General features: G+C 40.7%; 1 protein-coding gene and 1 non-coding gene across 3 annotated transcripts; both read right to left on the reverse strand.

Moving 5' to 3' along the window:
* Window positions 1-389: 389 nt before the first annotated feature.
* Window positions 390-23324, reverse strand: PANK3 (pantothenate kinase 3). Of its 2 annotated transcripts, none has more exons than XM_030284230.4 (7): window positions 22830-23324; window positions 13728-14080; window positions 12658-12911; window positions 12374-12550; window positions 10350-10473; window positions 8019-8144; window positions 390-6678 (listed from the first exon to the last, which is right to left on the reverse strand). In XM_030284230.4, exons 1-7 carry the CDS (start codon window positions 22855-22857, stop codon window positions 6628-6630), a joined length of 1113 nt encoding a protein of 370 aa, XP_030140090.1. In that variant the 5' UTR covers window positions 22858-23324; the 3' UTR covers window positions 390-6627. The 2 variants fall into 2 exon arrangements, with proteins under 2 accessions (XP_030140090.1, XP_030140089.1); XM_030284229.4 differs by lacking the exon at window positions 22830-23324 and adding an exon at window positions 22726-22818.
* MIR103-3 (microRNA mir-103-3) lies at window positions 8473-8585 on the reverse strand. Its single transcript, NR_049042.1, has one exon. It is a non-coding gene; the product is annotated as a microRNA mir-103-3 (primary transcript).
* Window positions 23325-24610: the final 1286 nt, after the last annotated feature.

Here is a 24610-nt window from a genome sequence, read left to right on the forward strand (position 1 = left end):
TAGTTTATATAGTGGTCTGCTCTTTGCACATGAAGTGTTTTATTCAGTAAAACCTGACACTGAGCTCCCCATCCATGTGCAGGGAGCAGCAGGTGCTCCCAGGTGGATTTGGAAGGGGAAAACTTACAGTGCTTCCAGGACACTTCATTCTTCAACTGCAAACGAATTTAGCACATCCAGTGTTTCTGAAAACAGCACCTGAATCCAAGAGCTGTGCATTATCAGCTTATTAGAAGGAAAGAACAAGAAACCACAGCAGTCACATGGCTTTAGTTAAAGATGTTCTGCAACAACCCCCAGTATCAAATGTTGCAGAAATTTATGATGCCAAAGGAAAGGAACACACCCAGAAATCCCTCCCACAAAACCCACAAATGCAGGCCCAACAATGAACAGTCTCAAATTATTTATTAGGAAAAGACAAAGTACTGTTTCAACATTCGTACAGAACAAATGGCAATAAAACCAGGAAAATAAACTGTAAAAAGTAGGCCCATGACAGAGGAGTTGGTTTATGACAAAGCAAATGAAATCCAAACTTCACTCATGCAAACAAGCAGTAAAGAATTATTTACAGTTTTGATGGGATGAATTACAGCATTGTCCATATTTGGGCCCAAATCAAATTACTCAGTGACATATTAAAGGGAATCTAATCTGTACATTCAATAATGAGATTCTATAAAAAGAAAAATAATTTAAACAATTTACAAGAGATGTTTTACAGATGGCATAAAGGCATCATTTACAAGAGCTGTTTAACAGGTGACACAAAGGTATTCATGGTATAATTTATGATGAAAAATTTGTAGCACATATTTTTACATCACATCTTCAGTGTCTGAACAGTAAACAAGAAAGCAGAGACATACCATGAGTGCAATGTAATAGAATAAGGCAACTTAACCAAATGGCTCTTCAGAGAACTTCCATCATACCAGGGTTTACAAGTTACAAATTTGCCTCTCTGCTTTGCTAACTAAAACAAATATTTGAAGACAGCATCTGGTGATTACAAGGCCTGCATATGATGAGACAATAAATGGAAAATGAAATGTTTGTTTGTTAAAATGCCAAAACTCAAGAATGTAAAAGTGCAGGTTATCTAAAGCCCTCTATACCCTAACACAGACACATTAATTTTCATGTTCTAGGTGTAATTTAATGTTTCAAAATACTAATTCACTAGTCTTTCATAATGCACAATCTGAAACTAATATACCTCCTCTCAAAGCTTGTATTTACAATTTCTTAAACTGATTCCAGAAATGTGAATTGTGAAATGTCAGCAATTTATAGCAAAGATTAGCAACCAGCACACTATATTCCAGTTCATTTTATAGGCAACACTAATTAGCACATTTAGATTTTAAATTACTTTAAATGGGTATTTCTGACTTTTCAACAGCTTTCCTAAACACTTTCAGTAGTGGCTGACATTCTTGGAAGTTTTAGCAGGGAACAAACGCCAATTGTGTTGTACTTGACACAGTTTGTGCAAACGGCTACAGTAACAAAACGAGATGAAGGGTAACATGGAAATCCAGCTATGAAAACCCATCTGTCTCCTGACGTGCCACGGGCCTCACACAAAGCAGCACAGGAAGCCACACCTGCCAATGACTTGCCACATTAACACACACAGTCCACACAGTCAAAAAAAAAACCAAACCCAAAAGAGAAACTCAAAATAAGGCCAAAAAGTATTGGCAAATGATAAAATTTAAGTCTGTCAAAAGGACCAGGCCATAAATATTTTATTTACAATTTCTATTTAGAATCTTTATTTTCAACAAATGATTTAGCACCAGCAGGAATATGCAAAGTAGCATTACTGTGTTCCCCAGGCAGAAGAGCTTGAGGCCAAATCTTGCTCATTACTTTAAAAGAATGATTTACTAAAGTAACTGCAGAGTGAGCAGGATTTGACACTCAGTTATGCAAACTGAGATTGCTCAAACATATTCCATTAGCACATTAATAATTACAGACATATTACAGCATCATCTGAGATGTTTTCACAAGTGTGTTTTTAAGAATACTTAATATGCTTTCCATGGGTGATGTAAATGAAACCAATAAAACAGGCTTATTTGCAGACTTTAGTTAAACTTAGAGAATTCCTAATTTTACCACAGTTGACAAAATACTGGTGATGTACTTTGGAATACATCAGTAAAACTTTAAAGAACTTTAAGGAGAAATTATCCTTCTACACTGTGAAAATGCATTTTTTTAACTTCCCCGGTTATGTCTGAGAAATAAATTCTCCCCTTTTACTCACAATGATTGTGAAACCCACCAGCTCTGACTGTGCATTAAAAGGAAGTGAAAAAATTACCACACCCAAAGAGGAACTGTGTCCCCAGCTCTGCACTGGGACCTACAGGCCTTGCTCAAACACTTCCAGCCTGACCCACAAATGTTTGTTCACTTTTTAACCTCGGGAAAACTCTGTTACATATTACATGGTTTTTAAGCCTACATAAAAAGAAGTGACAAGGTAAAGAATTAATCTTGTTATAACCAGAACTGACCAGAACTAGCTCAACAGAACCACCCTGACCTTCACCTCTGCTCTGAAGTCACTGCTTTCTCAGGATTACAGTGGTTTCCAGCATATTCACAATGAAAGTGGTATTTAAAAACAGCCTGACTGCAAATTTGTTCATTAATGAAAATTACTGTCTCAGTGTGTAGGACACCATCTAGTCTTTATCTAGCAGAGATCTACTATAGATAAAAGACCCTTCAATTAGCTTAAAACCCCATTGCTATTTTGAAATACTTAGAAATGAGAAGTTATTTTAACAGCTCTGGAAGCAGGTGTTTCCTGAAAACCTGTATTGGGTAGAGAAAAAGAGTAGTACAGCCCTTAAAGGCACCTTGCAGCTGCACTACCAACTCAAGTGCAAACAGGAATGTCACTGTGCCACTGAAGGAGCAGAAAATCAATCAGGAGAAGCCAGAGCTTTTGAATATACACCTGGGGTGAAGTGGGACAATGTGGTTTGTCTCTCTTCTTTCCACCCTGTAACTCTCAATTATAAGCACCTGTTGGCAGAATCACACAGGTGCTTGAGGGAGTTAAAAATCTTCAAAAGGCAGGGCAGACACCTGAAAACACTTTGGAAATCTTGAGCAAACTAAGACATATCACTGCAGCTTCTCTCTGAACTCCTAAATATATCCAGACTTTACTAAAAAAAATGAAAAATTGTTTGTATTTAAACCTCTGCTCAGTTCAGTAAAGAACACTGAGGATGTTTTAATTCCAGCCTGTTAAATATTCAAGATGTATTGTAAGAGTTCTCCTTTCATTCAAACTGCAATTACCCAAGCAGACTTAGAAAGGTCAAAGTGGTTATGTGTAATAGCTTGGAATAACTTCACCTAAGATTGAACTTCTCTACCCAGAAATAAACAGTACTTATCTCATTATAAACTTGCATGATTTTTAGGGAGATAAAGATACAATAAAACTGTGCATAATACTTGAAAGGACCAAGCTGGAGGGATAAGACCAAGAAATGCAAAATCCTTACCCCAAGACTAATGGCAACAGGGATAGGAAGCCAGAAACCTGATGATTTTTTCCTGATATCTCTTGTTGCACTGTATTAAAGGGATCATCTCCATGGCCAGTAAAATTACCTGCCATTTTCTGGTAAGTACATTGGTTAGGAAACCTCATGGATAAAGTCCCAGTACCATAAAACTGGCATTCTATGAAAAAAAATAAAAGGCACTCGCATGGCTGACTGAGCTGCAAATGATTACACATTCAAAATGGGTCTTACATTTTATTTTCAAGAACTATCACACAAAACTTTCCTCTAGAAAGTGGTTCCACTTGAGAAGACAACAGCAATCCTGAGAAAACCCCAAATTTTCTCTACTGTAGTACATCACACTGAATCAATTCACCCTGAAGCTGCTTCAGCCAATTAGCTCTGAGGAAAAGAAATGGCAAGGGTGAAAGTAAAAACAGAATATATAAGGAAAAAGCAACTTACTTCAGTGACTCATATAAAAGAAACAAGCATTTTCAACCTGTTTACAAGAGAATTTAGAAGAAAATACATTAAGGCTTATCTTGCAACTATTTGTGATGCCTATCATTTCTCCTGGTGATAGAGTCAATCTTTGGAGACTCTGGTAACAAGTTCTAAGCTGACAGAAAATGAGATGAAACCCGAAGATGTGGCTTAAACAGAGGACCCCTGGGCTTTACAACTGCTGTGGTTGCTCTTGTAATGAAGTAACAATTGTGCTGATAAAATTAGCAGAAGGAAGCCAATTTTTGTAGAAGCTCAAGGGAAATAAATCAGAGGTAGGGCATACTTTTTGATTCTCACAGTAGTTTCTATACAGTACAGCTATTCAAGAATTACTCCATTTGCTTATTTTGTAATTCTGTACAGTTTACTTAAAAAAATGTATGTTAGGTCACATCAACTTCAACTGGTTTCTTGAACTATGGGTATTAGGTAATCATCTTCTATATGTGCTTTTGGTAAAATATACAAGTAGCTTTAACTACCGCTTCAAGAGGACTCTGAGTATCACAAATGAAGTAGCAATAAACATGGACTAAAGGAACTGTTGCTACTGGAGCTGCAGTAGGTCTCCTAAAGTACCCTTTGCAAGTAAAATATGCAGTTAGTTTGCAAAATTTTCAGCAGGCTGCCAGAACATTCAGAAAATTAAGTTTTTTACACAGTTTTATAACCAAATAAAGGTTATTTCTGATAGTCAATCCTAACTCAAAAGGAACAGTTTACAGCATTTATAAAGACATTCTAGAAAAACTGTATTCACTTATTTTCTGAAGTGCTCTGGTTTAGCATTAGATCAGCTGAACTGTGAGTGTAGTTTTTAGTTGTTTATGTCTATAGTGAAACATCAAAGCAAGCACAATGGAAATGTAGTACAAGTACCAAGAAAAGCAACAATAAATGGAACCGCATTTGTGATTAGCATTGCACTTAATGAGTTGCCTACTCTAAGGTACTGTACTCTTAAAGGACCACAGAAAATTTTAAAAGCAAAAAGCTAACATGTTAGTTTGGGGCTTTGAATTTTGAGAAAGACTGAAAATAGCATAGGGGTTTCTAACACAAGGGGAATGTATCTGTAAATACAACATAGCCATGCTGTGGAATACTTGAGCAATCAGTTTTAAAAACCTTAAACCCCAAGATATGAAGGTGGTTGAGTCTGGCTGCTCCTCATGCACTTACAGGAAATAAATTTAACAGGAAAATATCACAAAATTTAGTCCACAAAATTTCATATAGCTACTGACTGCATAATAGTCCTGTAAGATTAAGATCTCATACCCTGGCTTCAGGACTAAAGTTCTTGTAATAATCACAACTGTAAATTTTAAAAATCTACAGAAAACCCCAAAAATCAGTTCCAGAGTATGGATTTTATCCCAAGGCCACAATTTGATGAATGGTTCCATATTGCAAGTGCATTAAATATTGGTCCATTTGCTGCTGCAATACAAACTCTGATGGTGTCCTCAACTTCCAAAAACAAACTTCCAAATCCAAAAGTAACCTTTCAACTTCAACATCTGCTTGAATTTTGATCAACCCTTACAAAATTAAAGGGAAACCACAATTTCAAATCAGTAGGACAGAGCAAAAATTTTTCCAAACCTGTACAAAAATAAGCCAAAGCACCAGAATTATGAGGTCCCATAAATAATCTATTATATAAATTTCTTCAGTTCTCTCAGGCTTTATGGTACCTTTACAAATGATGATTCATGATGGCAGAACTTATGAAGAAGAAAAAAAAAAAGATAATACAGTAGGCATTTTGGAAGTCATGCCCTCAAAAAAATAAAAAAAAAAAATTAGATCTTCCCCCCAAAACCTGCCTTCATTAATCACTGAACTCTTTTCCAAATCCAGTCAAAGACAGAGGAATCTTCCCAAAATACCAGCTGAATTTTCCAATAAATCAAGGTATCTTCATGAAACCTTCAAAATATCAACTGCTTAATCTGCTGCTTTGGCTGATTCTTTGTGTTTCTATTTTCCCACTGGAAATTAAAGCATTAATATTATTTCCATGACACATAAAAATAAAATAATTACAATGTTTACTGCGGGAAGCAATTGTTTACTCATCTTGTCAATAGTACCTTGCTGTTTTTTGTTTTCTGTAAGCACACATAAAACTTGTGCTCATAATAAGAGTATAACTAATGAAAATAATTTTCCAGTCATCAATTCGATATATAAACTGATGGGCCTAAAGCCTTGGGAATAAACCTGCAATATTTGCATCCTGAGCACTAAAGGGTCTGGCATTCCTTCTTCTGGAATTTCTGGAAAGTTGTTTTCAGAGGATGTATTGCATATTATAAGTTCACTACTGGCTAAACGTACCAAAGAACATAAATAATAGCCACAAACAGTTCACTTGCCAATGCCCAGCAGAGTGAAAACCCATTCCTTACAACAGCAATACTCAGTAGCTTAATCACTTCTTTAAAAAGAGTTACAGAAAATCAGCTTTTTTCTTCTCCCCTCCCCAGATTTAATTCCTGTAGACATAAACAAGTGTCATTCAGGTGGAAAATAGTTCAGTGTAGTGACATCTGGTATTTCAACTGAAATTTGGCAGCCCAAGCAGAGCACCAACAGCTCCAAAGTACCCCTGTTTAAAAAAAAAAAAAAAAAATCAAGTTTAAGTAGGGTATTAAATTTTGCAGTAATCACATTTTAGTGACAACAACCATTTAATGGATCAATGCTGCAGAAACAACACTATACACTTTTAATATATAATATTTCACAGTACTTATTTAAGGCTTTGTGAAACAAACATTTTATCCCTCTTATCTAGCTTGACTCTAGGAGATTTCCTGCCAAGCCTCACCATACTCTGCAGGACCTCTAAGACAGGTTTCAGGGACTCCTAAAGCATGGAAGTCAGATTTGGCTTTTTCTTCCTAGAGAAGCTGCATCTTTTGCTTGTGAAAAAACCTTCAATACCCATAGCAACATTATTCCCAAAGTAAAAGTGAAAAATTCCTTGAACTATCCACACATCACGCTTTTGCACTGTTTACCTGCATGCAAAGAACCATGTTCTCCTGTTGAATTATTTTTCCCCTGTGGAGTGAAATCTTCCTCTCCCTATAACTAAGAAGTATTCAAGTGCTTAGAATATACACTTGAGCAAATGTAAGAGTTTAAAATTTACTCAAGGAAAATCTGAAGAGGGCCGAACTAACAAGGAACCATTCCACTGTTACTGTGGCCATCAGGTCAGACTGTCAGTCTTGGGATAAGCAATAAAGGAAAAGAGTTCTGAAAATCAACTGAAGGGAATAGATGGAATGCTGTAATATTTTCAGACCCAGAAACTGAGGACAAAAATTCCCAACCCACTGCCCAGAAACTACAAGTCAGCAACTGTTGCACCTGTAATTAATACTGATTGCTTGTATTCTAACCAACACAGGTCAAAGCTCTCAGCACTGCATACTGATCCAGATGGCAGAAGTTGCCCAAAAGAAGGCTATTCCCAAAGCATAAAATCCCTACAGCAGCTCTAAGGGGTCTGTTGTGGAATGAAAACAGGCCTTGTCAAAGCAGTCTCGACTTTCAAGACATTGCTCAAGCTCAGCTGAAACAATGGAAGTGTTTCAAAGGACCAAGCTTTACATTGCTGCACTCTTTGAAACACAGTACTTACTGTTGTTTCCACCCAAACCCAAGGAAAACTGCTGACCCTTAGCATTTTCTTGTTTAACATTTTCTTGTCCCTCTCCAGAGATCCACAGCATGAACTGAGATACCCCAAAGTGACTGAAGTACTTCCCTGGCAGAAAACCGTTCCCAGAGAACCAATTCAGCAAGACAAACCTTCTCTTATTTCTAATATTTACTGAGCACTTGGTGCCTCAGGATATCACACATGAGAGCTACTCAATAGAGGCATTTCTGATTTATGGTGAAACAGTACACACAGATAAATGAGCCACAGCATACCTCATGTTCTAGGAACAAGGCCTTCAGCTGACCTTTTGACCAGTAATCCAGTGCATATGCAAGAAGCTTCATTGACAAAGTATTCACACGCAGAAAGTTGCCAACAAACACAACTCTGTTTATTTTCTAAATAATAAAAAAAAAAAAGAAAACCAGCAAAGGATTAAGTCTTTTCACTGTTTAACACAGCTTTGAAAAATTAAGCTATGAAAAGAAGACTGTCTTGAGCAAGGAAAAAACACAAAAACACCAAACAACCCACAATTAAAACATGGTTCCAAAATTTAAAACATGGCATACTTGGCGAAAAGGAAAAACGGTGCAACCCTCAAGAATTAAAGGAGAAGTAGCATTTGTGTTTCATATTAAGTGAGCATTTTCAACAATTATACCAAAGAAAGAACCCAGCTAAGAAAGAAATGAAATGAAAGCTACTTGTGTTTGGTAGAGAAGACTCAATGCCTTCATAGCCCTGTACAATGCTGCTTGATCCATATGCAACAAGGCAGCACTGTAAAGAAGCCGAAGGCAGTAAGACATGACAGATGTGCCTTTCATCTTCAGCCCCCAGTACACCTCAGCCTGCATCAGACTAAGAGTACTTGAATACTACAAGTGAGCTGTGAATTTTAATCAAGTCCAGTGTAAAAAAAGTGAAAATCACTTAATATTCCCCATTAACTGAAGTAAATCAAGCACTAAGCAAAACATTAAACACTGGTTTAACAACCTGAGAGGAAGAACCAAAGAAAATGTAATTGTGTTAGTCCTTAGCACAGTGCTTTAAAAAGCACTTAATTGCATTAAATAAATGATCCTTTCCAAGTTATTACAATAACTAATATGACCTGTAGTCAAATGTCTAATATACAACTGGTTTTTAAGCACCTTGGTTAGTCCCCAGGGAAGACAAAGTAGACACGTAGTTAAAACACAAAAACGTAATTCTGCAGGAAGTCAAAATAATTACATTCATTTCATCTTTAGACATCAGTTCAAGGTACCACTTTGTGTATCCCTATTAGCTATTTCTTATGGTTTGTAATTCTGTGACATAGCTGAAATTAGACCAACAACTCCTTGGAATAAAGGTAGTTTGTGCAGTTTACAAGTTCTGATTTGTCCTCATTTACTCCCACCCATAAATATAAATTGCTTAACTTGCCTAAGACACGTAGAATGTACTTTCAACTTCACCTTAATTTTAACTCTTTTGTTATTAAGCTTTGCCATAAACCAAAAAGACAAAACTAACACTCACAAAATTACCTTCCAAGACAGACATGAGAGAAAGATAATGAAACTGAGGGAGAAGTTACAATATTAAAACTAGAAAATATAAGTAATCTGGCTCCTAAGCAAAAGGAGGAATACTGCAGCTAACAGGGCTGTTGGTACTTCTGAGACAATTACATGCAAAGATTTTGAGTAGAACTCTAAACTCAGTTACCCATAGTCTTCTCCAAGAAAGCTGCTACTAAATCTCATTTTATCCCAAGTTTGTTGACAATGAAGGAAGAAATCCCTGCTCAGACACTCATGTCTTCTACGCGTTAATTCAGTATTCTTCCAAAGCTTCTTGGCTGTCCACACTAATCCTGAACACATACTGGTTTTTTTCTTGAACTTTGAGAAACAGGAGATGGCAGGAAACCTTCTCTGTATCAACCAGAAAGATGAGAGGTCTCAAAGCAATTTTAAAGTCTCAAGAGCTAGAAAAAATTAACAATAATGTTTATCTAGAAACAAGGCTTTGATCAGAGGATAATTTCAGCTTGGAGAAACTGCTGGAGGCCATCATTATGCACTGCTTAAAGGAGGACTTTCAACAGCTTAAATACTGCAGTTGCTCAAGTCACATATTTTGAAACCTCCAAGCACAGAGTCCACAGTTGGTCTGAGTCCATGTCTCAGGGCTGGGTGCATTCCCTAGGTGCCTTGGCAGGGGAGCTGGACTACATAACCTCCAGGAGCCCTTTGCAACCCTAACTGTTCTGTGGTTAAAGTACTAGGAAATGCTTCAGAATATTCTGACTGTCTCTGGAGAAGTGGGACAAGGACATCTTTGCCAAAGAGGAGGGTACCTGATGAGGAGCTTTGTTAAAGAATGGAGCCTGAAGCCTGCAGGTAAGCACAGGATGTTGTGATGAAGGACTTGAAGTCCCCTTGCTAAAACAGGGGGACTGTATGCCCAACTCAAAGCTCCATGAATTTCCTCATTTCACTTGAGAATGTATTAAAAGGTTTAAAATTATACACCATTTTAGCAATCATTTCATGTGAAGACAAACAACAGAGCTGTACATAGATCATTTCCTTGTCAGGTTTTACCTCATTTACTGCACACATCCGGGCAATAGAGCCAATGTTATTGGTGATGGTGACCAATATGGCTCTAGCAAGATCTTCTTTACTGACAGACTCCCTCTTCTCTTTGTAGATCATATTCCCAAAACTAGAACAGGAGAAATGGCTATGAGTTACAAAGTGATCCATGTGCATTTGAAATAATTTCAGAATGGATTTTTTAATGCTGTAACAAAACCTGTGTCTGATGTTTCCTCTCTGAGGAACTTGCTTTTTAAGTCTATATTAAATACAGCAGTTTGACACTATACCTATATTTATTCCTTCACAGGAAACAGTCAATTGTGTTACAATAAAAGCCCCCCAACAAATTATTTTTGTTCAGATTGCTGACTGCCATGAAGAACCACCTACACTAAAAGAGTTTTGTTCTTCACAGAAGGCTACTCTGAAAATCTAGTCACTGTAAATTAAGTCACTGTTTGATTGGTAAATCCTCCACTTCTCATGCTTGCTTCCTCACAAATACCTATACATTCTTCTAATCTCAAAGTAGAAGAAAACCGTGAATTGAATGATTTTATGATGGAACACAACCCTCTGAAACAAAATGAACAGTGATAGAATGCAATTTAGGTTACACAAATGAAGAGTTCTGGATCAGAAGGGCACTTCCCTTTCCAGGCACAGCACAAAAGACAAGAATCCATAGCTATGTGTGATATTTTACCACCAAGGTCTCTGTACCAGATCTAAGTCTGTTGGAGAGCAAGAATCCCAATTATTCTAAAATTCAAACAGCCATTAAAGCTCTTAAGGATCTTAAATAGCAAAGGAGAACAGAAAGTACCAGCATAAAGCAAGATAAAATGTTATTGACTGAAGTGTGAAGTTCACACATATTAAAACCTCTCAGCACACGGGCTCTTAAGAGGCTTGGACTCAGGTGGCTGGAGAGAGAGAACAATTAAGTTGCCAGGAATTATGACTCCCTATGGAATAACAGCAAAGATTTAATGAACACTCTTTTGCTTGCAGAGTTTACTTTTCTTATTTTTTGTAAGGGTAGGAAGGTGTAATAGCATCAATAATATTCCTCAGTGGAAATAATGTGTGCATCTGTGACACAAGTCCTCTGTTGATGACAGTGACATCCTTATAGTGCAAACTGTTTGTGTTCAACAGCCATCAGTGAGAAAAGTAGTTAAAACATTACATCAGGTGTCTGTAGTGACAACCACGTTTCAAAAAAAAAAAAAATTAGGAATTGCTCTACAGCAACACAAAAGCCATCTCCCACTCACCTTCCCTCTACCAAAAGACTCTAGGCAATCAAAAAGAAATTGGTACTTTTTTTCCTCTCTTGTACTGGTTTTAACTGGGACAAAGTTAATTTGCATCCTAGTAGCTGTGTGTGCTGGTTTTAGCTGGGATGGTTGATTCTCTTCATTGTAGCTACTATGGAGCTGTGTTTTGGATTTGTGCTGGAAACTGTTGATAACACAGGGATACTTTTGTTATTGCTGAGCAGTCAAGGCCTTTTCTGCTCCTCACTGCAACCCCACCAGTGAGCACAATGGGAGGGCACAAGGAGTTGGGAGGAGACCATTCTGTTCCGTTCCATTTCTGTCCTGTTAAACACTCTTTATCTCAACCCACCAACTTTATTTTTTTCCTCCCAGGTCTCTCCCCCATCTCACAGGAGGGAGTGGCTGTGTGGTGTTTAAGTGCCTGCTGTGTTACAGCACACCACCTCTGCACTCTGTTCCTGCTGCTCCTGCAATCACCTCATGTTCCCTCTGACTCACACAAAGCTGTGCATGAAATACCTCAGGAGGTTTCTTCAATATTGACCTAGCAGGCACCTGCACTTGCACATGGCTTTAAATCAGCAGGAAAGCTGAAGGATACATACTTTTAGGATAAAAATGTAACTTGACTACAATAAAACCTTGCTAAAAAGTAGTTATATCTGCATGAATAGTTTAAGTCTTGTTTTTGAAGCTCCACAAACCAACAGAAGAACCCACAAAGAGACTCCTGCTTACCTGGATGCTACAGCCCATCCTGGTAAACCAAATCTTTCATAGTCCCCACCATAAATATCCCGAACCAGCTTGTCAGCGTGTGTGCTGTCTCCTTTGGATGCCATTTCCAGAGCTTCTTCAAAACTTTCACAGCCTGTCAGCAAACTGCATAACCCAAGAAAGGTCCCTCCACCTAGACTAAGGACAGAGAAAACCAGTTGCTTTCAAACAGCATTTCCTCCCATGAAAGATCCTTGTGTCACTGCCCCATAGAGTAACAACCCCAACATAGATTTGTAAATTACCTTGTTCCAGTTACTCTTTTATAGTTGTCTTTGGAATGGACTGATAAAATACTGACTCCTGAACCAATGTTAACAACCAGCAATGGGTATGGATCATCCAGGTTAAAAGGCATCTTTTGGCATCTCTCGGGATCTGAGGCATTTTCAAAATAATAGCACTCTGCCTGGCCATTGAAGCTGACAGAGTCTATGTACAATAAGCCTTTGACAAGGCAGTCAAGCTCATCCAGTTTGTGCAGCTGGAGGTTTCCAATCTGTGTTAACAAAGAAAAAAAAAGACTGTGGCAACATGTTCTAACATTGCACAAATGTCCTACAAATTTATGACTATATTTGTAGCCCAAATTTAAGAAGCTATCTCACATGACTAATTTGGGAATTTCAATGCCACTATAAAGCCAACAAAGAATTTAGATCTAAATTCTGAATACATAAACTAGCAAGTTAACCTGAGTGTAAATCTAGATCTCAGACCTGAATCAAGAACAAAGACTCAGTATATGTATCTGCTTCAGTAAGCTCAAAGATCACTTTTGAGATACTAAGACATTACTCCATTGAAAAATTAACAACATTTTTCATCATTTTAAATTAATAAAAAGGTCATCAAATACCCTTGAGGCCCCATTGTGTGTCATCTTGGTGGAACTCATATCAGAAAATCCGTTCAAGGTTTGTTGGATTCCTCCCCCATCTTAAAAGTCAAAACAGTAATTTCTAGGATATCAGCATACAAAAAACTCAATGGCATCATACTAACTAGCCTTGCAACTTCATTAACACTCCAAGGATCACAGGAAAACCACAGGTCAGAAATTCTGCAGGGCTCAAGGCTCTATACAGCTCATAGTTCTGCACATAATATTTAAGCTGCTGTTCTCTCACAAAGCAGAAAGACAATTAACTGGTGCTGTGGATTCCAGGAAGGCTGTAACTCCTCACCATACTTAATACAATTAGTACTAAAAAATATTAGAGCGCTCCAGTTTTTCAAAGCTCAAGTAATTTTAAGCCATCAGCAGCAACGCTTTTAGCATCAGCTTCAGGCAGAGGCAAGCCAGGCTACCTACTGTGCGAAAGTCTTCCTCGAACTTGTAGGCGCCACCACCGGTGGCACAGAGCACCGTGTGTAGTGTTGAGAAGTTTTTATTTCTTCCCATTTGGATAAAGGTAGGCAAATCATGAGTTGGGAACCGAATAAAGTGCAAGTTTCCTCTTCGAGCAAAAATCGTTAAGTCTTTCAGCTCCAGGTGGACATCCCGAATGCCAGTGGATCCGTAGGCGACATTGGAAGTCAGGTACTTGCGGATGCTCTTCAGGCTTTCCACTTCCTCCTGCTCCTCCTCTGCAGTGATGTCAATAGGTTCAAAATAGGCAAGTTTGACCAACGTTCCCCCAATGTCCATGCCAAACCATGGGAAAGCTGGGAAGATACAAGAATGAGCCGTTAGGTTTGTTGAAGAGGACAAAGCACACACGGAGATAAGACTGACTGGGCTGTACTTTTCAACAAGACAGACATTACCGACAAACCTCACAGGAAAAAGGAACTAGTGCTCATTTCAATTACCTGACCTTAAATGTCTCTCTGGCCTCATGTAAAAATGGAAAAATGAGCAATTCTACACATTTAAATGCTATAAGGTGCTCAGAAAGCTCAACTAACAACTCCCAAACTACACCCTGTCTTTCAGACCAACTCCTAAGCAAAATGTAACCACTTTTTTTTTATTGAGAACAAAGGATTAAAATAACCTTCACTTGTAAAATAACAGCTCTGATGTAGTTCAGCACAAAGACTGCAGTGCATGCTTAAAGAAAACAGGTTACACATTACAGCTGACAACAGGGGCAGCCCAGGTGCTCCTCCTCTAACAGTGCCTCACATAATGTGGTTGTTGAGAGGAAAGCTTTATGCATGCACTTTAAACATTGACACAGTTAAGATGCCAAATTTCTATCTCTTGAAGTTAAAGGGATAACAAAATGTCATATTAAAAAGTGCAAGCAAAGAGAAAATTAATATTACTGAATGTAGGTTCCATTTTTTGGTTTCTTGTCTTTTTTTTTTTGGTACCTTGGCTAGGAAGGGGGAATTTCTGTGCTACAAAATAACAACACTAAACCACAAGTGCTTTGTCTTTGTCTTTTATGTGGGTTGGCTGCAGTTCCTAGAAGGGATTTTGTCTATGACATGCAGGACCAAATTTTGAATATGCCTGTATCAATAAATATTCTTAACAAAGTGCAGTGAAATAGATACTTAGAAACCCTACAGCAAAGTCAACATCTTCAACTGAGAGCTTTCCCACTGTCATTTCTCAGAAAAAGATCCTGGATATCCAGCTGGGAAGCTCATATTCTATTTCCTAGATGACACTATAACTTGCTTGGTTTTGCCTCCTCTTTTTCTTTTTTAGTATTTCAACTTATCTCTTCAAATGTAATTTATAGCTTACAGAAGCATGAAACTCGGGAACAAAACCAGAAAGATGTTAATATGCTTATCATGAGCAAAATGCAATTACACTGTATTTACATTACCAGTGGGATCTATGCTTGAGAAGAATGACCTACCAAATATTGTAATGCATTTAGGCAAGGCTGGCTGTGTGTCAATTAATTTATTGAGTGCTAAAGTTACGAAAAGAAATTTCAATGATGCCTCAACTTTCAGAAATGGGCATCAAGAGAATATTGTCAGATATTAACAAAAAAATTTTAGTTGGTTATCTTACTTTGAAAAACTATACTAAAATACAAAGGTAAATTCTGTGAGTAAAATCTAGCTCGAAGTGGAAATGAAGAAGTTCTATAAACCTGGTATCTTTTCCATAAAACTGAGGGCTATGCATAAGACTAAGCATAAAGAGACACATGAATTGAGTTTGTGACTGCATGCCAGCCTTCTTCACCCTGAGACTCTGGACACAAGAAAATTTGTCATCTTACTGTTTGACCACAATTAGCTGAGGATTTATTAAGTGACCTGACCAAGTTTCAACCTCTTGCCATGAATGGTGTCACAAGAACAAAACTGAAGAAGGGCAGTTGATTCACCCAGCAGAGCAGAACACGCCTGCAGGAATCAACCCAAGCCATGCAGATTTTAACTAATACACCCCAACCCAAGCACTACCTGGAGTCTTCCTGTTCAGCAGGCCCAGTGAATAACTGGGATCTTGTCCTCCAAAACAGGAAAGGAGGAACAGCTGAAAGTTCATGTGATGAGTTTAAGGATGATTTGGTGCAAGTCATGCCTGTTTGTCAGAAGAACCACTCCATCCCATGTTAAATGATGCAAAAAGCTTTTGCAAATACAGCATTAGTCACGCCTCTGTAAGTCTTAAGGTTTATGGATCTTGTACACCAAGTAAAAACAAGAATAGCTGAACTGTACGTTTATTCCATAATTTAAATGAGAACATATTTTATGCTGAAAAATGGGATCATGCTGTACAAGATCAGTTTTCTGGGTTAACTGAGTGATCTTAACAGCCATGTTCAGACTTTGAAACTGAAGAAATAGGCCAGTTTTCACCTGTGACAAACCCCAGGAAGTTTTACATTTTACTAATGAAAATTTGTCATGATTTGGCTGACAAGTACATTGCTCAAGTTTCATTTGCAAGGTGGAGGAGTTCTGACAAGCAACTGGGCCCACGTACTGTTAACTTAGTCCTTATACCAACAAGGTGTTACACAAGGATTCTTGTGCATGCAAGCCACTCTTAATTGATTGATATGGATTTTATTACAGGTGCAGCCAGGAAAATGAAAGCCATTTTGTCTTCCAAACACAGAAGGGAATCTATGTACACACAAATGGCAAGGGCACAAGCAGCTGGGATTGTAAGGATGCAAGATTTATTCCATGCCTGAGCTGTCCTTAAATAATAGAAATACACTGAATTCAAATTCTACTGAATTTGAATGTAACTGTACATGGACACAACATGGAAACCTCAAGAAACTTCCTCTTACTGCTACAGGTTTCTTGGGGTAGATCTTGGCCCGGGACCCATCATATCTGGATGCAGGGATACATAAACAACTCTACAAAAGGTATTTTTACACTTATATTTGTGGGTCATGCTTCTCTTGAGAGATTTAGGAACGGAATGCCAGCAGCAAAACCCTTAGGGAAAAACAGTCCCAGATATCAGCTTGATCCTTTCAGCAGTCACATTTACAGAAGCATGTCTGGATGAGGCCAATGCCAATTACACAACCTTTTTTTCAACCTTACAGGCCTGCAGAATCTAGGTTTGAAGACTTGCACAACTGTAACCATCCTTCCACAGCTTCAATCCATAAGGAGAGACAATTCCTCTGCATAAAATTGGTCTTTTTTCCACAGCTCTGTGGGGATTAGATAATTAAAAGATTTTTTTCATCTCTTCCTCTTATTGTTATTCCCAGGAATATTCCACAAAAAGTCATGCACAGCTCAGAGATATTCCTTGCTGAGAATTTAACTGTTATTCACAGAACAAATCCACGACCCAACTTTTCAAAGTTCAACTCCTCTCTGCAGTGGTCAGCAACAGTTTGAAAAAATGAAAAGTAAGAATCCAACTTTTTATTTAACAAGCCCATGCCCTGCATAAACTACATAAAACTCTCAAAAACACACATTCTGCTTTTAGGAAGTCAGGCCAGGTTCTACTTAAGAATACACAAAATATAGATCTTTACTATCCAAGAAGAGACAGATACTTGAAGTAGAACACTAACTAGGAAGTCAAAACCCATATGGTGTTTAATGTGATACTTCACACCAAATTTAACTATCTTCAGGACACCAAGTGGAGTACTATAACATACAGACTCCTTAATTACAAATCCAGATTTTCTTTCACTCCCCAGCGCTGCCAGAAGCCACCGTGGTCTCTACCTAGACACAGCAGCCAGAAGCCCTTACAATAAAGCAACAGATTGCTCAGTACATGCTGTGAAGACAGCTCTGAGGGGCAACCTGTTCAGAATTAAAAAAAAAACCAAAAAACAAACATGATCTTTAAAAGGATTCCCTAGAGCTGCTTCCTGCAATTAGAAAAGTACTTCCCGCAAGGGAAGAGTGCTGTGGTCATGTAATGACGGAGCAGTCCTGCTGAGTAAGAAAACCCACGCTGGTGTGGCTGTTGCTTGTTATTTAAACCTTCATCATCTTTAGAGATACACAGAGAAGCCTCATTCCCTTGTGTCTGCACTTCTCAAGTTCATGCTGTACAATCACTGGCAGCAGTCTTAAGGTTACTTATATCTTATCATATAAGGTCTTTATATGGCAAATGCAATACTTACAGTACATGTCTTGTTTGTGCCAATGCAAGCACAAAGGCTGCTGTTTTCCTTTTCCATGGGTTCTTCAGGGGCCCTTTAAAGCTTTGCACCCAGGCCATACATTTCTATTCTGATTTTGTACACCTGTTCTGGATCCAGAGCTGCAGAAGTACACACTCAAAGACTTAACTACTCCCCCTTATTCAGTCAAGCCTAAGATTCCTCAATTTAATGTTATATTTGTATTTTGCTTTTAAAAAATGAGAAACAGATTCCTGTCAACCTCTTTCCTATGAATGTAATGACATATGTGAAACACAAACACCTTTGAAATTCTTCATTTTCCCTGTAAGATAAAGTAACACTCTGGGTCAATCTTGTATAAATTAACAAGAACCAATCTTCAAAGAAGAGTAGCTAACTCCTAATTCAAGCTGGGAGCTTAGCACCATGGGAAAAAAAATAAATTCACAGCTGTCAGTGACAGCAAAGAACAGCCTACCACATTTTGTGTCATCTCTGTAAGAAAGGTCATGCATTATTAAGAAATAAGACTGTTGCACTCCCAAGTAAAAACACGGCTTGGGGAACAACTGCCAAAGGGTGCCAAAGTTCATGATGCTATACCACCTTAAAATACAACAAAGGAAAATCATAATGAAATCTGCAAAAACTTAAACTTACTTCTGCCAGCACTGCAACAGTTCTTTATGAAAGTAAGCAGTATTATCAGTTCTGATGCCCCAAATGTACCTAATTCAGCTCAGTACACTGCCTTTGGTATCAAAACTAACCTTGATCCCATTCTTATCTGAATATGGACAAGGCAAACACTATTTAAAAGTTATACTGAACTATTACACAGTTAGTGTTTACAAATACATCAACTAAATGCATTTTGCAGTTTCTCCAAATGTATTTTCTTCTGTGCATGTGCATCCATTCTCAGACTTCCAGCATTTCCCTAAAACATCATCAGCAGCAAAGTACAACCTGATGGCAAATTTTAACAGCTAAATCAGCTGTGGGGGCTAAGGCAGCTAATGTGAGCTATGGGACAAGTTAAGGGAAAACACAGCAAAGCTTGCTGACTTGCTAAATTAAATGGGATCAACCTGAGGGCTGGGCAGCAAAATACCTTTGCTGTGCCCATGAACACCAATCTACATGGCCTACGAGCCTCTGCAGAGCAAAACTGTACTTAAGTGTCCTTAGTCCTTGAGACACTGGAGACTTTCTCTCCTTAACAAGTTGTGTAACAGGTTTCTGCTTCAAATATCCCAAGTCCAGCTGAAAATACATTTGGGCTGGACAGAACTAAAATGCAAATTAAATGTATCTGACACACCCTGGCACATCCTCCCATTTTCCTTGTGGGAAAACTCCATCACGCTCTGCAAACTCCCACTCAGCCACTTCTAATCACGCTCCAGAACAGCCCCGCTCACAGTGGGAGGACAGGTGGTAATGGGCAATTACAGTAACTGCTCTTCATGGGCTTCATCACTTCCTACAAATGGGCATCACATAAAGCTTAATACAAGACAAAATATCACTGCTTTCAGCTTCTCCCTCTTTGCTCATTCTGGTAATTTTGTTGACATTTCAGCAGCGGTGTCTTTGGGGATAGGTGTTATTATGGTGAGATACAGAATGCAGAGGCATAATTTAACACTCAAAGATGCACTGTGTGCAACACTTTTAGTATACACTGTTCTTGGCAGTATTAATCCATTATTAGAAATATGTTTTTCAACTGCAATCAAGTGAGAGCCTGTAGCATCTGCTATGGGCTAATAATCAGCTTGCAAGGACTAATAAGAAAATGCTAGGATATCAAAAAACTATGAAGCAAATTCCATGGGAAAAAAATCCATCTATTTATAAAGGATTCTCCATCAATCCAAATGGATTTTTCATCAATTTTACTACATTAATCCTCCATGTGTCCACAATGATTACATGCTTCCATGGAATCACACTGGAGAAAATAAACTTGAAATTTTCATCTTTCCTTTGTACTGATGCAGGATTTCGCAAATCTCTGCAATGTACTTTCATATATTAGCGTGTCTCAATTCACCTCAAGGGAAATGCAAGCACTTGTTCTCAAACCATGTTCAATAAACGATCGAAAGGAACAAACAGCAAAAAGTAACATACACGGTGTATCAAGTACCCCAAGTCTCTGCCTTTCTTCCAGCACTGGGTCACACTCCAGAGCCAAGAGGAAGGGCTCCAGCTCCCCTGGAGAGAGCAGCATGCTGGCACAGCGCTCTCGCCTTCCCCTGCCAACATCCACAGCTCTGAATGAGCTCCTGCTCTCTTCCCTTTGGGCAGATCCCACACAGCAGAATTCTGCAACACTTGCTGCTCTCACATTTATCATCTTACCCCACAAATAACCTCTGGAAATTTCCCTGAAAATTGCCAGCCCTTCTTCCTCATGGGCATTTCCTCAGAAGAGCTGCTTGGAAGGCTCCTCTGGAGGTCATCTGGTGTGACCTCTCTTACACCAGCAGGAAAACTGCCAACACCAGATGAGGTCAGCTACAGCTTTGTCCAGTCAACACTTTGAGGCCTCAGAAGTTTTTCAAGAATTCTCCTAGAATGGAGACTCCACAACCTCTCCAGCTTCCACTGCTACACTGACTTAGTACAAGTTTTCCTGATGTGAATTTCTCTTATCTTCCTTTAAACTGCTTGAATCCTCTCATCACCTGCAAATAAAATTTAAATGACCCTTTACCAGCCTCTTTCAAGACAGCCAATCTCAGAAGCCGTGTTCCATAAATTCTGCAGTGTTTCTCACAGTTTTTACTCCATCAAATAAGTGACAGCACTAGTCAGGTGAAGATCCAGGCAGTGTACCTAGATCAGGAGCTCTGAACTGGTTTGGTGTTTCCATTTTACCCTCACCTCTCTCATGCCAGCGACTGCAATAAGGCCTTCCTTTCTGATGCTGAACATCACTGACAAAAGCAATCTGCTCAATTCTACTCTGCAGGTTCTCAAGTTAAGTAATAATTATCCATTTTTTTTCCCAGAACCACATCTGGCTCCATCACAGATGATTAGGTACTCACTTGGTCTAAGGAATGTACACTCAGCAATTGTGTTGTAAAGTGTCTACAAGTGTCTTAGCCAAATTATTTGTAAACAGTCTAAAAGTGGTACTGTGAGCCCAACTCAGCTTTCACATCCAAGGGGGCATTTAAGCCAAACTGACAGCAGTATTTGGGTACCAGAGACCCCGAACATCAATTTCCATCTTCAGGGCTTCTGTGGTCCTGGTCCTCTTCCAACTTTCAGCTGCTCTCTCAGTGTGATTAACCATGAGCAGGAATCTGCAGACTGAGTCTAAAGTTCACTGCCTAAGAAACTCTGTGCTATTATCTTTTAAAAAGCCACCAGCTCCAAAGTGTGTTCAAGAGTCAAGAAGAAATAAACAACTTAGTTTGACACTGTATCCTGACCCTCCTGCTTATGCAGGAGTTCCAACTGTTTCTAATTCCCACCATGAAACCAACATCAAAGTTCAAACTCAAGAACTGGAAGAGTGTAACTACAACTGCAGCATATTTGGGCAGTTAAAACATTTGCACTGTTTTTTAACCATGAGGCTTAAATCCACCACTATAGAAAACAAAGACTTTGAGGTCCAGCAGAGACAGTCCTGAAATTAGTAGTTTTCTACAGCAGGAGCAGACATAGTCTCCCCATTCCAATTATCAAACCACTATAACCTTTTACAGCCAGCTACTGCTGTCTTGATCAGATTTCTTAATATTATACCAGGGGCAAAGAATGTTGCCTGAACTTTACTCTGCATAAACATCATTACAGTCAATTTAGCAACTTCCAGGCACTGACACTAACAAGAGGTGATGGTTAGTTGTGTGATACAAGATACATATTTAGGGTTTCCCCACCAGACCACAGGAAACAACGTACTTTCAAAGCCTTTATAGATATTTGTAGAGCTATGCTAATACTTCCTGTGTTCAATATGTGTTTGGTGATTTTCTTCTTCTTGGGCTGCTCAAAAAATAAATTTAAAACATCAACTTCCTGTCTTAGTTGCATGCTGTTCACTAGCCAGTCATGCTGGATGAACCACACGAGGCCTAGCCATCCATCCTAGCTTAGCCAAATTTGGGACTAGCCATCTTTTCTATACAGTAACTCATCCTGAAAATAAGTCATTAAGTATGATGGCAAAGAAGAAGATGCTAAACTCAGTGGAGCAAAACCTGCATCCCTTTCAGCTAAAGCACACCTGTACGAGCTTGACAGGTGTGTTGCCCTGCACAGCTGTGCATCTGTTACACTGAGAGCACATCAACTGCATATAGATTAACCATATTCAACCCAAACCTCTCTTTCCAAGAAGTAGCTGTAATCTTAAGACATTTTGTTTATATTCACCTGAGTCTGAATCACGTTTGCACTCTCCAAAACAAACATGGCACTCCAGAATAACACATAGCAAGAAATATCATTTCAGCTGTGATTATTAAAGGGGAGCATTCAGCGCATTTTAACGAGTTATAGCCAAATATTAGTAAATAGTCTAAAAGGAATTATAAGTTGGTTAGCCCTTAAAAATCAAAACTGTAGGAACTGCAGCCACCTGCGCAGATGTTCAGCACAGTGGCTAAGTGGTTCATCAAACACAGCGCCCATCCCCAAGAAACTGGTTATATCACTTTCTAGTCTAGTCCTTCCGACGCCAGCAGTGAGGATCACCTGAACCCCGACCCCTCCCTCAGAGGGACGCACAGGAGCGAGACGCGTCTCTGCGGGCATCTCCGGGATCCATGGATGGGCACGGCCCGCCGCGCAGCCCCGCGCCCCCCGCGCCGCCTCCCCCGGCCCGGCCTTACACGGCTTCTTGGCATCCTTGATCTTCATGGCGCTGCGGCGGCGGCCCGGCTCGCTGCCGGCCGGGGCGGGTCTCCTGCCGCTCGCCTGATGGGGCGGGCAGCGGCGGCGGCGGCTCCGCGGGGCCGGGCCTCGCTCTCCTGATGCTCCTCGCCCGCCGGGCGCCCGCCCCCGGGGGAGCGGCGCTGGCCGCGCCCGCCGCTACGCCCGCGGCCCGGGCAGGGGCCGCTCCAGCGGCGGCATCGGCGCTCGGGCTGGGGCGGGGAGACGGGGCGGGGCGGCCGCGCTCCGCTGGCGAGGCGCCGAGCGGCCGGAGCCGAGCGGCAGCCGCGGGACGCGCCCCGGGCGGGGGAGCGCGGGGAGGCTCCGCTAGGCCGCTCCGTGCAGCAGCGCGGCCCCGGCGCTGCCCCGCGGAGCCCCGGCGGACACGGGCCCGGCCGGCACAAGATGGCGGCGGCGCCGGAGCCGCGGCCGCGCACACAAAGGGGCCGGGGCGGCTCCGCGCCCGCCCCGCCGCTGCCGCAGCGCTGCCCCCGCCCGCGCGGGGCGCGCCGGGAGCCGCAGTCCGGCCGCGCCTACAGCTCCCGGCGGGCCCCGCGCCGCGCCGCCTCTGGGCCGGGGGCGCGGGCGGGATACCGAAAAACTGAAGCAAATTCCATGGGGGAAAAAATAAATCCGTCTATTTATAAAGGATTCTCCATCAATCCAAATGGATTTTTCATCAATTTTACTACACTAATCCTCCTTGTGTCCACAATGATTACATGCCTCTATAGAACCACATTGGAGAAAATGAACTTGAAATTTCCATCTTTCCTCTATACTGATGCAGGATTTCGCAAATCTCTGCAATGTACTTCCGTATATTAGCGTGTCTCAATTCACCTCAAGGGAGATGCAGGCACTTGTTCTGAAGCCATTTTCAATAAACAGGGCGGTGAGCAGGCCTGCTGTGACACCCGCACTGCAGCTGGTGCGGGGCTCTGGGTGCTGAGCGCTGCCAGGGCCGCCCCAAAGCTGTGTCGCTGTGTAAAACCGGCACTTGGCGTTTGCTTTCATCTCCCCTCGCTCGGACTGCAGCGCTCTCACAATTAAGCACCCGAGCAGTTTGGGAAGTGGCATCTTTCCTGTGCCTGGACAGTAACTTTATTTCCCTGGAAGCGCTTCCTCACCTGGTGCAACAGGCTGATGTTTAATCACACAGTCATTTGGAAAACACCTCTGAGATCACTGAGTCCAGCCTAGGACCGACCACCATGTTACCTAGACCAGAGTGCCACGTCCAGTCTTCCCTTAAACATGCCCAGGGACAGTGACTCCACCACCGCCTTGGACAGCCCATTCCAATATCTCATCACCCTTTCTGTGAGGAAATTCCTTGTGATATCCAACCTCCCCTGACCCAGCCCTGTTCCCTGGGAGCACAGCCCGACGCCCCCGGCTGTCCCCTCCTGTCAGGAGCTGTGCAGAGCCACAAGGTTCCCCTGAGCCTCCTTTTCTCCAGGCTGAGCCCCTTCCCAGCTCCCTCAACCACTCTTGGTGCTGCAGACCCATCCCCAGCTCCATTCCCTTCTCTGAACTCGCTCCAGCCCCTCAAGATCCTTCCTGAACCGAGGGGCCCAGAGCTGGACACAGCCTTGAGGTGCCCCTGCCCATTCCCCCGCACAGGGACAAGCACTGCCTGGTCACACTATGGCCACTGGGCACTGCCAGTGGCATGACATGGTGAGGTCTCCCACTGACTGCTCACAGCCCTGGGCTTTCCAGCAAGAATTCAAAATGG

Source organism: Taeniopygia guttata, chromosome 13 (genome assembly GCF_048771995.1).
Source record: "Taeniopygia guttata chromosome 13, bTaeGut7.mat, whole genome shotgun sequence".
In the NCBI taxonomy this organism is placed as follows: Eukaryota; Metazoa; Chordata; class Aves; order Passeriformes; family Estrildidae; genus Taeniopygia; species Taeniopygia guttata.